This window comes from Lathyrus oleraceus, chromosome 6 (genome assembly GCF_024323335.1).
Source record: "Lathyrus oleraceus cultivar Zhongwan6 chromosome 6, CAAS_Psat_ZW6_1.0, whole genome shotgun sequence".
NCBI lineage: Eukaryota > Viridiplantae > Streptophyta > Magnoliopsida > Fabales > Fabaceae > Lathyrus > Lathyrus oleraceus.
The window spans coordinates 472,688,165-472,700,988 of NC_066584.1; the positions used below are offsets into that span (position 1 = coordinate 472,688,165).

At 33.2% G+C, this 12,824-nt stretch overlaps 1 protein-coding gene, 1 long non-coding RNA gene and 1 pseudogene across 6 annotated transcripts; 2 read left to right on the plus strand and 1 right to left on the minus strand.

Moving 5' to 3' along the window:
* Window positions 1-3,202: 3,202 nt before the first annotated feature.
* LOC127093110 (uncharacterized) lies at window positions 3,203-3,838 on the plus strand. Its single transcript, XR_007792428.1, has 3 exons — window positions 3,203-3,325; window positions 3,428-3,493; window positions 3,634-3,838. It is a non-coding gene; the product is annotated as an uncharacterized LOC127093110 (long non-coding RNA).
* A 168-nt stretch (window positions 3,839-4,006) lies between these two features.
* LOC127096316 (proline-rich receptor-like protein kinase PERK1) lies at window positions 4,007-5,159 on the plus strand (annotated as a pseudogene).
* Window positions 5,160-6,029: 870 nt separating this feature from the next.
* Window positions 6,030-12,491, minus strand: LOC127092785 (WAT1-related protein At3g02690, chloroplastic). Of its 5 annotated transcripts, none has more exons than XR_007792283.1 (7): window positions 11,249-12,491; window positions 11,099-11,146; window positions 10,505-10,627; window positions 10,085-10,234; window positions 8,920-8,982; window positions 6,974-8,833; window positions 6,030-6,501 (listed from the first exon to the last, which is right to left on the minus strand). XR_007792283.1 is itself a non-coding variant. In XM_051031683.1 (7 exons), the coding sequence occupies exons 2-7, from the start codon at window positions 11,429-11,431 to the stop codon at window positions 8,528-8,530; spliced, it is 873 nt and encodes a 290-aa protein (XP_050887640.1). In that variant the 5' UTR covers window positions 11,432-11,645; window positions 11,895-12,491; the 3' UTR covers window positions 6,030-8,527. The 5 variants fall into 5 exon arrangements, 3 of the variants coding, with proteins under 3 accessions (XP_050887640.1, XP_050887639.1, XP_050887638.1); XR_007792282.1 differs by having other exon boundaries at window positions 6,030-6,519; XM_051031683.1 differs by having other exon boundaries at window positions 6,030-8,833; window positions 11,249-11,645; window positions 11,895-12,491.
* Window positions 12,492-12,824: the final 333 nt, after the last annotated feature.

The following is a 12,824-nucleotide window of genomic DNA, read 5'->3' on the forward strand; positions in this document are numbered from 1 at the left end:
TCAAAGGAAATATATGATTCATTTTAATTTTTAATATAATGTTATTTAGTTTTTTATTAAATTATACATTTTATTTAATAATATATCATGATTCTTAATTAATTTTTATTTTATTTACATGTCATAAATATAAATACACTAATACATAGTATAAAGAATATTATAATTAAAAAGTATTTTATACTTACTTTGTGTTTTTTAATTTAAATTAATTGATCATTATACTACTCATAAGATTATTCTATACCTAGTGCCTATTGTGTGATTTGTAACTCTACTCCTAATAAAATTCATGACACTAGTTAAAATTTTATTTGTTCATCGGTTGTGTTTTAAAAGTAAATGTTCTGGCTATGCTCATCAAAATTGAAAAGAAAAACATTGGTTTTATGAGAATTAATATTATATATTTGATCTTTTGTTTCAATTTTATTATATATTTGATCTTTTGTTTCAATTTTAATTTCAATGTGTTTCATTAAATTATTTACTATCAAGACTATTCGTAAAAGGTTTTATCAATTATTTTAATTTTAATAATTATATATTAATTTATAAAATATTTTAACAGCTATTTCAATTTCTCAATTATATTGTACTCTTTCCGAATAATGTATTGAATATTTTTTGTAACAAATTGTATTCACTTAAATTTTATCCAACTTTTTTTTACCATTAGGATAAATAAATTATTCTCATTAATAATTATAAATTTATTTAATGTTATATTGCTTTCTTTATTAAAATAAAGTCTATGTATTTAAATTTTTTTATTCTCTTCCCATAACCGAAAAAACCTATTTATTATATTCATTTATAAAAAACAAAACATAATTGTCATTAAAATGTGAATAACTTTTTATTACAATTCATTGTATTATTTATGAACGTGTAGTTATTTGCATGTAGGTCATGTTTCGAGGTAAATATATTGTAACTATGCTCATCAAATTTGTAAATGTCTTAGCATCATAAAAATTATATGTTTGTCTTATTTTACATCATATTTAAATGAACGAACTAGTCTTCCATTTAAACGTTTTTAGAAGATCCTTATTTCAAGTGTCATTTTTAATATTGTTGTAATATTATTTATTTTTGAAAAAGAAAATAGTATATAAATATTTAAAAGTAGACCATAAAGGTCAAGAGAATACAAGTCAATGTTTCTTTATTTTTGAAAAAGAAAATAGTATATAAATATTTAAAAGTAGACCATAAAGGTCGAGAGAATACAAGTCAATGTTGAATCACAAATCGATGTTAAAATAGACAGAAGAAATACCAAAATACCAAAAAAAAAACAAAAAATGAAACAACAAACACAAAAAAAAACCACCCACCAAAACAACTGAAATACAAACCCTTCACATCACACAAATATGAAAATACAACCGAAAATACAAACCCTTCACATCACACAAATATGAAACAACAAGAAACAAAGTTAGAGATGCACAATCATTGACCAACAATAACGAATAAAAATTTAAAGATCGAGACTGCAAACGCTAGTTTTATTGACATATGATTCACGAAGTTTAGTTTTACATGTTTGTTTTATTTTTTTTGACTCCTTTTATAGTGACATTTTAATCGACCTGCCCCTTTTCAAGTAGATTTTTTTTACTTCAAAATTTGAATAAAACTGGCATGCCCCTAAATAATAGTCTAAGATACTTGAATGGAAGTATCTCTTACTTAAAATGAAAAATGAAAATAGCTAAGTCCCAAAACGATATGACTCCTATTAATCGTAAAATATAACACTCGAAGACGACTTAAAACCCCAGAGAATAGCCATAATCGACCACAAATTATCTACTAATACCTCCGTCAAGATAATTGAATCATCTATGTATTAAAGATATATTGAAGATGAGAGAATCTCAAATTCTAAGAGCCCACTCTAAATCCAGAGAAAGGCCCAAGTCCACAACACTAGTAAACAAATTTATAAGGCCTTGAAACCAGATATTTCACAAAACCAATTTATAATCGAAATCTTCGCAAAACAGGATTAAAACACAAAGGTTCAACTGAAACTTTTTTTTTTATTTGGATTATTTTTTAACTATGGTTGTTTTATCCTATTCTTTTATTAATCCAAGCAATTGGCTGAATGATTATGTGACATTAACTAAGATCCATTGCAAAAATCTCTCTTAGATCAAAGAAGAGTAAAAAAATGATAAATGCCACGTATTAAAGATACTATTAATAAACTTCATTTCAAATCTGTAAATGAAAACAAATGTGTCGTAACTGTGATGATTGAAAATAGAGCTTTCTGTGACATACTAAAATTATTTTATGATAATTAAATTTATAGTTAGTTACTTGACAAAACAAAAATAGTTAGTTACAAATTTGCAGTGAAAGAATTATTTTAGTTTATATATAACTTCTATACTGTAATAAAATTAATATATAAATTATTTTCATATTGTAATTCCCTATAAAATTAAAAAATAAATTTGTATTAATAACTAAATATATTTTCAAATTTTATTTTTTTATCAAGTATACATTATCATGTATATGAATTATACTTTAATTATATATTTCTTCAATAAAAAATATTACAAGATAATAATAGATATTGACTTAATTTCTTTTATTTATATTCACTAAACAAAAAATATTTATTATACTCAATGTGTAATTATATTAATAAATTTAGAGTTTAATTGAAATGCACTAATAGTATAAAGATATTTTACATTGTCACAACTATTGATTTTTTAAAAAATTTAACTTTTTCTATAATTACATGTAAAGGGGAAAATTTCACTGAAACTTTTTCTATAAACACAAAGGTTCAGCCATTGATGTTTATATAATTTATATGATTAAATTAATATGGTTATGTTAAAGAGTTTCTTTTAATAAGAATAAGCAATGAAAGGACATATTTGTTTTTCATATTAATATGTAATTATATGTTTGTTAATCTCCACTAGGGGTGGACAAAATTTCACCAACCGACCCTACCCACCCAGCCCATGCAAACCGAATGCATTTCGGTCGGGTTAAATTCGAATTTCGGGTCCAGCGGGTGATTCAGTCGGTTTTTACTGGATAGTGGCGGTTCGGTTCGGATCTCTGAATTGACTCCACAGAAAACCGAAACCGACCGGTTTTCATTCCTATAGTTAGAGATGTGACAGGTACAGTTTCATTTATTTGCTAATTTGCTAATTTGACAGGTACAGTTTCATTTTGCTAATTTGCATAGGATTCATACGCACAACCATCTACTTTTTCGTGAGATTCATACGCACAAACAGCAACGTTACTCCGCTAGGGTTCATCATTCTCTCAGGTAATCGGTTGATTCTAGGGTTCATCCTTTCAATTTCCAGTTCGTGGTTTCATCGTTTAAGAACTAACTCTTTCTACCTTCCAATTTTTCGGTTGATGCTAGTTCGTGGTTTCATCGTTTAACGAAGAACCGTCGCCGTCCATTATTCAACCACAAATCACCACCGATGTAAGTTACTCCTTATCTTTCTTTCTCTCTTTCCCTCTCTTTCTCTCTGACTATGGTTGAAATGTTAAGTTTGGTTGAACTATTTCTGATGGGTTTGACTTTGTTTTGTTTTAACTCCGATTCTAAAACTGCTTCTTCAGATTGATTTTGTGAAGGTGTTGTCGGTAAATATTGTTCCTACTCAGCTCGCCGACAACTTCCGGAATAAGAAGCCTGAGGTTTTACTCTTGGCCGTTATAAACTTCATGTTATCTATAGCTACTAATAACTAGCTGTTCAAATAAAAAGTGATTTTTAAAAAGTGATTTTTAAAGCTATAACTACTGCTATGAAGAATCATTAGTTACTGCTATGAAGAAATAATCATTTTCAGTTTTTGTTTAAATCTCTTTGCGTTTTCTTGCTTGATCTGATCACACACCACGTGTATGATATTTTGTCCCTATGAGAGATTCCAGTTTTTTTAATTCTTGTACATGGTTACCAACATGAGTTGGTCCCAGTTGAAGGGACATGGATCCTTTAAGCAAGAGGTTAGGGTTTGAATCACGATACTTGTTAATAGAATATATTGTATTAGGAGAGGTCTCCATTGTACTCGATAAAATCTCGAGGGATCCGGCTTTGCAATTGCACGAGAGGATATTTTGGTTTGAGGTCTAATTTTTGAAGAAATTTGTATTTTTGGTGATGGTAAAAGATATTGGTATTCAAAAGAGTGAATGATAATGGTATATATTGTGCAGTTGATCCTTATGGTGGTCCTCCAAATCAGTGGCAACATAATTCTCACCCTCCTTCAGATCATGTAGCCTCAATGAAGCCACCACAACCTCCTGCTCCAATTCCATCACGACCGCCTTCTCATGTTGCTCCGCCACTGCCTCCTCTCATGAGCAGCAGTGGTGGTACCGGCTCAAACTATTCAGGCGGCGAACTACTTCCACCTCCTTCTCCAGGCCTTGCATTTAGCACTGCGAAGAGTACGTTTACATACGAGGAGTTGGCGCGCGCAACGGATGGCTTCTCTGATGCTAACCTCCTTGGACAAGGTGGATTTGGATATGTTCATAGAGGTATTCTCCCTAATGGTAAAGAGGTTGCTGTTAAGCAGCTGGAAGTGGACAAGGAGAACGTGAATTTCAAGCTGAAGTAGAGATTATTAGCCGTGTTCATCATAAACATCTTGTTTCTCTTGTTGGATACTACAGCACCGGGTTTCAGAGGCTACTTGTTTATGAGTTTGTTCCCAACAATACATTGGAATTTCATTTACATGGTATTTTTTTTTGTCATTCTTTTGTGTAGCACAATGCTTATGCCAGAAGTGTTCTTAATTCTTATGATTATTTTTTAACGGCAGGAAATGGACGACCAACGATGGATTGGCCAACAAGATTGCGAATTGCTTTAGGATCTGCAAAAGGACTTGCTTATCTTCATGAAGATTGTATGCTCTGTACTTGACTGTAATTTTTTCAGCAAAGCTAGTTTTTGTCAAACTCAATGTTTATTGTAATTATCTGTTTGTGTAGGTCATCCTAAGATCATTCATCGTGATATTAAAGCTGCTAACATCCTTCTCGATTTTAAATTTGAAGCAAAGGTATGCTCTTTAATATATCTTCCTTGCAGCAGTGGTGATGCTCCATTTAAAATGCCCTAAAAAGGTTAAACATTACATGGTGGATCTACTCATTCCCTTTAACATTCCTTGGTCTAGCTTGTGCTGAATATGCTCATGAAGTGAAAACAAGCATGGCCTCTGGTTTAATGCTGCTGATATGTATTGTGTCTGTTTTGGTTTTTGTTTTTCTCATGCTAACTAATGTTGAATATGATAATGCTGAAGTTCTATCTAATTACACAGAAAGCTGCAATAAAGAAGATGGACATGAAAGCATCAAAAGAATTTTTTGCCGAGCTTAAGGTGTTAACGCGTGTTCATCACTTGAACTTGGTAATAGCTTATGAAAAGAATTTGATTTGATTTTATCTTTTGTTATAGAAATTGTTATGCACTAGCTCTTATATATACGATTGTTGATTGATGATCAGCTATAGGTAAGGTTGATTGGATATTGCATTGAAGGTTGATTGGATATTGCATTGCCGGAATGGACTTGTCTCTTACAATATTGAAAAATGCACACACTGCTAGAGAACTAAAATCCACTTGTGTTGGGTTTATTTTGGAATGAGCTCAATTATTTTTAAAACCGAATAAACCGCATTATGAAACCGAACCGAACAAAACCGAAACCGAAAATAACCGAATTGCAAACCGGTCGGTTTTGGTTATGTTTTTTCCAACCGATGGTTAGGTCGGATTGGGAATTTGGGCCCGAAAACCGATCCAACCCAACCGATGTCCACCCCTAATCTCCACTACTCAAAAGATGGCTACGGTGCGCGACGTTCATAGGTCTCTCACATGAGAAACGTTTCTTTTTTTTTCTTTTCTCAAATGAATATCAACCGTTGGATATGGTGTGCTTGCACTGCACTGTCTGTAACTTGAAACACTCCAATCAAATAGCTTGGCAACGTATGCTTGCATGCTGTTGAATCATTCCAGCACATTGAAGCATATGCTGTTGAATTTCTCCAACAAAACATTGCCAGCAAAAATAACGTTTTAATAATATTAATGTTTTAAAAATAAATTACAAGAAAATATTAACGTTTTAAAAAAAATTAAAACGAACAAGACCCAAAATCTTAATACTTAACTGAAACAAACACTGCATTAAACAGACAAGCAACAAAACATCATTTCGACGCCACCTCATCACTTCATTGATTTTCAAATTGAAAAGCCTAAGTCATTACTTAAGCATACAGATGGTATTTGTAAGGAATTATCTGAAGGAGGCTCTCCATCTGACAAACTGCACCGCATATACCATATGTTTGTATCCGCCTACTTCTCCCCGATGTACTAATAGTGCCTGGTCCATAACCCTTGCTTTTTAAACATGAAGGGTTAAGTATTTTTTCCAACTCTCCTGCAACATATATGTTATCTGGAACATCGTCATTATCGTACTTGAATTTAAGCCTACTAAGTTCAGTAGTCAGATATTATATATATTTTTTGTAATCATCAACATCCGTATATGACAAGTCATCGATCTCCTTACTAAGATTCACTAAATTAGTGTGTCTAGCAACCAAATGTGAATCCTAGTAGTGTGAACCATCTTGATAACTTCCATAAATCGACTCTTTCACAAATAATGACCAACGATTCAACACAAGAGTCTTAGGAAATTCAACAATATCAATATAAACCATCACAGCAACAGTATGCTCACATGGAATCCCAATAGATTCCATTCTAAGACATGAGCATCTAAAATCATTATTCAATAGACAGTGGGAAACACGTCATCCATGTCCTTCGTCTCGTTATTTTGTGATTGCATAAATTGTAAAGGACGCCATATCTTGAGTATCTAATACAGATATTAAGGATACCTTTTTCATAACAGATTGTACCATCTCGGATATTTTTTTTTGTCCATTGCTTTGAAGCTGACCTCTCGAGCACCCTAAGACTGGTATGCAACATTGTTTGTCCATATTGGGATTGAAAATTAGCTTGAACCTCTCTAAAGCGAAAATATGCCACACACCTATATAACTGCTTAAGAAAATCAGTTATATTCATCTTCGAGTGTACAAACTGACCCATATGGCTATGAAATGCTTCACATCGCGATGTCGTTCTTATTCTTGCAAAGAAATCTCCCCAAATATGAGTTATTTCCCACATCTTGCTTTTCTGGTACAACTCATTTATCCAATTGGACTCTTCTAAACCAAACCTATCTACCATTTCATTCCACAAACTCTCAAATTTTCAAACATCGTGATCACCAAACATGCATTTTCTGAAAATAGGGATGAAATTGGGTTTGCCAATGTTGGAAATTGCATTTCATAGTTGATGTCATGCATATAACCTATGGTAATTGTTGGAAAAGACTTTCCTGATTGCATTTCTCATAGCAACATCATCGTCTGTTGTTACAGATATTGGTGTCTTACTTTCTTTGCAACCAAAAACTGCTAGCAACCATACATTTGTGCGTTCAACCTCATTTGAAATTATGGCAGTAGCAAATATAATCGTCTGGTTATGGTGATTAACACCCCAAAAAACAACAAAGGGGCGCCTGTACTTATTTTTCTTGTATGTGGCTTCGAAAGCAAGCACAACACCAAACAATTCTTAATTCTTTTGACTTTCACCATCGATCCAAAATGGGTTGTGTATCCCGTGTATGCAACAAACATCAATGGATCTTTAATACGAAGATCTATAAGATACCTAACAACACCTTTAGCATCATAAGACATCTCTTTTCTTTGTCTTGAAATTTGATTATTTACGTCCTTCTTCAAAATTCATACCTTATCATACCCCCCCCCCCCCCCCGGACAACATTTGCAAATGCACCAATCATTTGAGTTACTTTGATTCCAGCATTCCCAAAATTCTTAATTTGTATCTTATCTGAATGACTAAGCTTCCTATTAGCTTCCAACAACATGCAGTGCTTTTCCTTTAACATTTCATGATTGTGCTCAAAGGAAAAAAACGGTGACATACTAATGATGTGAAATATTATCAATATGCACCCGAAATTTTGCTCCACATCTACACCTGATTTCGTGCTTCGGACCATGCTTGCATTGCTCTACTCTGTCTTACCTAAATCCTTCAAGGTTAAAAACAAATCTTTGTTGAATAACATCTCCATTCTTATTTTTAATAACTTGACCTTTACGGATAGCAAAATCGTTCATATTTGCAAACCAACAGTAAAATTTGTAAGCAATTTCTAGACGTCCAAATTTCAGCTTCGAAACATCATCATTTTTCAAGTTAAACATATCCATTTTTGCAATGTCGTCAACAAAATGTGATTCTTCTGTAATTTGATCTGAAAATATTGATTCAGTCAAATTGTCTGAACTTCATTCCAAACCTTCCTCATCACTTTCATCGTTGTTTGCATCTGTGTTCTAATACTCTTGTACACCAACATCACCAGAACCGGTCTCATCATCGTATTCACCATCTTCACCTACGTCTTCATCATCGTATTCACCTCCATCAAATTTACCATCTTCATTATCGTGTTCACCTTCGTCAAATTCACCATCTTCACCCACTTCTTCATCATCGTATTCAACTTCTTCAAACTCAGAATCTTCATCAACAATTACATTATCATATTCAACAATATCCAAGCATCCATCACCAACAATATCCAGTTTACTATCAATGTTAACACGACCGTTCTCATGTAAAATCTCATCGAGTGCTTCCTAAAAAATATAAATAACTAAATCAATAAATCAACAACAAAATGGATTACAAACACGAAGTAGGTTTGTTCAAAAAATTTACTTACATAGTTAGCTTGCATCACTTCATGCTCATCAACATCACCATCATCCATCTTCAATTCAATATCCTTGTGATTCACAAAGAAGAGCTTCAGATTCATAAGAAATCAGAAGGGAAGAAATGAGGAAGAAATCATAAGAGAAGATTGGACCGAAAATGGAAGAAACGAAAATGGAATAAATGATGAAGAAATTCCTCTTCTCAAGTTGTAGATGGAGACATGGAACATGGAAACTGGAAATTTCTCAAGTTGCAGATGGAGACATGGAACATAGAAACTGAAAATGAGGACAGTCGTTAGATAACAACTGAACTATATTCGTAGTTGATAGAAATTATATTGTGTGTAATAGTGCATGGGATAATAGTGCAGCATATCGATCCAACAGTTCTTATTGATTTGAAAAAGAAAAAAAAAAGAGGTCTCTCATGTGAGAGACCTATGCTCCCCGCACACAGGACACGGCACCTCAAAAGATATTGGAGACTATATATATACATAGGAAAAGATTGTCTCCCGTGGATTTTTTATCAAGTGGAACATTGACCATTGATTTTTTTACTAAAATATTAATTAATTAATTAGACAAATAATTGGATGGTGGTAGTGTACACCGGACCATTTCCAGTGTAATTCTCACGCTATATTGTTTCAAAACCATGAAAAGTCAATATTATGTTTAGCGTTGCCCTGTCCGACTCTAAAGTCAACCTTCTAAAGGGTTCTTAATCAACGACAAGACTTTCAGAAGCCCTTTCCTCTTTTCGTAAACAAATAGATATTTTTGTAAAAACTATAATATATGAATGTAATACCTATATAATCACCATTTCACTACTTTCAGTATACAAACTTATTGTTAACACATCTGCTGAAATAAATATTCTGCAACTATAAACAGGATCTATAAGTAGAGTCCAGCATATCCAAATTCACACTTATGTTAATTTGATATCTTTTCTGGTTTGAAACTGTAATACAAAGAGGCTTGATGACATGTCCAAACAGCACAAAAATAAATATAACGAAAAAATAGCTATTAATACTGTACATCTGAATAAATGTATGTTACTTTTGAATTTGAAAAAAGGAATAGTAATCATTAAGTTAAGTTTCATAACATAAAAATTGTCAACAAAATCGAGTTAAAATGAGATTTGAAGCGCACCCATCCAGTTGCCATGATAGGATCAGAGTACTTGGATACCCAACGAACCATAACAGTGCCAACTGCCATGCTCTGAGCTGCAAGAAGCATCCACAACTCCCCACTTCCCCACAGTGAGAAGTCGCTCCCATCAAATGATAAGGCAGGTAACTGCAATAAAAACAGTAGTATTTGCTTTACTAAATATTACATAAAAGGTAATGGATGTTCCAAGAGAAATTGTATATTCAAAATTACAAAATCAATTAGGTAATTGTATTTTGTGGACAGCACTAACTATAGCAAAACATATGCTTAATAGTTAATATCCTTCCATAATCCACATTATATGTAAAAGATTTTGATTTCCAACTTTGGGTTGAGCTTAAAGGGTATGAGAATTAAGACACTTCTTTTTGGTTAAAACCAAAATTAAAATACCTCCAGTAACACAAGTCCTACGACACCAAGTACAAGCCCAGCAGCTCCAATAATTCCAATGGACTCACCAAACAACAAAGCTGCAAGTACAGCCACTGTCAAAGGTTGTGAATCAATAATAACCTGCCATATATCCAAGCTAGATAGTCAAAACAAGCAACAATTCATGCTCTCACTGCAATCTAAAATCAAAATCAACACAAAGTCAAATCAATTTTTCCTGTAATCTAATTCTATCAATATGACACACATACAACATCTTACAAAGTAATTTCACCCGTTTCAACATACAACTCAGACATTCAATATGCACTAAATGAGGACTACACTGTACTCTCTAGCAAAGATATATGAACTAGACATAAACACCTAACCAAAACAGCAATAACAATATAAGTTGTCCGTAAATATAAGCCTCATTTAAAAAAAATGTCTCTAAATATAAGTCATGTTTAAAATTCTATAGTTGGATACACCTATACACAAATGACAACTTCGTTTAGTCATACACAAAAAGTAATTACTCATAGAGTAATAGTAGTAGCAGTAAACTAGTAACAGTAAAATTGACTAAGAAATTAAGTGCAAACATACACTGCCCAAACCAGCTGAAGTCTTCTCCAACCCTTCTGCGAGAAATCCCTAATTCATTACAAAAGAAACAAACCAATCAATCAATCAATAAATCAGCAATTACATAATTGAAAATGAGTAAACAAAGATACATTCAGTGAAAAAAGAAACCTGAAAGCAGGCAGCATCTATGAGAGCAAAGAGCGAAATGGAAAGCCAAGCATTAAAGCCAGAGGGAAAAGGCCTTCCTCTGGAAGCAGCAAAAGCAACGAGAAGGAACCCAGCTGGAATGAGACGAAAAGACGAAACGAAGAAAGGACTGTATTTAGGAAGCACTTCTTTCATCGCCACCATGGCAGTGCCCCAGAAGAAGAACGGCGATATTAAAACAGCACATTCCCATAACCCTTCCGCTAGGCAAAGTATCTTCGGCGATGATTCATCTTTTTTCTCTGCTTTTCCATTTTCTTCTTCTTCACTTACACTACTAGAAAAACACTATTACCGCTCTCACTCTATAAATCAACATCATCATCAATCATTTAAGGGATGGAATCATTTCCGGTCACTGCAGAATCATCATTCAATCATTTTTTTACACATAATCATTTTTCAATCATCACCAATCGCTCATCACAAATTCTCTCACTCTCATCAAATTCTCAACTCTCATTAAATTCTCAACTCTCTGTATCTCTCATACACATCACAAGAACAACAACCACAAAACAAGGATAGTCAGAACCTATAGGCTAAAGAGATTGGAGAAGAAAAATAAAGAATCAGAGAGAATAAGGAGCAATAGATTCAGAGTTACCTGAGTGGAGCTTGTTCTTTGTTCATCCTCATCTTCATCAATCCCTACAAGACCGGGGAACTTCTCATCCTCGTAGGTAGTATTTCTTCGTTCTTCTTCCATTTTTCCTTGATTCAAGTTGCAGTCATGTAGCCTCGAACCTGAGGAATCAAAGTCCTAACACTGTAGGCTTTGATTCCTTCATCACAATGTTTAATTTTTGAATTCGTGAATTAGGGTTCATAGGTATTTCGATTCGGTTTGAGAATTTGGTTAAAAATCAGAGGAAGAAGATTTTAGATTGTGGAAGATGAGTCAAGGCGAGCAATTTGATATGTTTATTTGGAGGTTTTGACCTTCGCCACTGCCAGAGGCAATTTCCGGCGCGGCGGAGCCTTTGGCTTAGTGAAAAACATGGAGAACGCCTTTGTTAGAACAAAGGATAGAGTTAATTGTTTCTTGATCCAGACTCTCCTCATTTGGTTCACGAAATAGGGAAAAAGGGATTCACGGATTAGGAATTAGGGTTTTGGTTTTGTGAAATGAAATGGAGGGAGAGTGAAAAATGACGAGGGAAAAGGAAAGAGGGAAATAAGCTCTCGCGTAATTTTTGGTCCGAAATAGAAAATTCCATAGAGTCCGCTTAATAAATAAAATAAGAGTAGTGTCGGTCTCACGGACTCTAAGTAAATAAATAGTAATTAAAAAATAATGCTACTAGATAGTGTCGGTCACACCGACTCTAAATAAATTAATCAAACATTCTGCAAATATAACATAACAAGTAGAATCGGTTTTGCCGACACTGATAAAAAAAATAACTTATCTTAAAAGATGTACCTTGATAGAGTCCGTTAGTGTAGGCTTAGCCGACACTATTAGTGTCCGTGTCGGTGGCCGACTCTAAACTAGGAGGCTAAAATGACTTATTCTAGTATATATATATATATA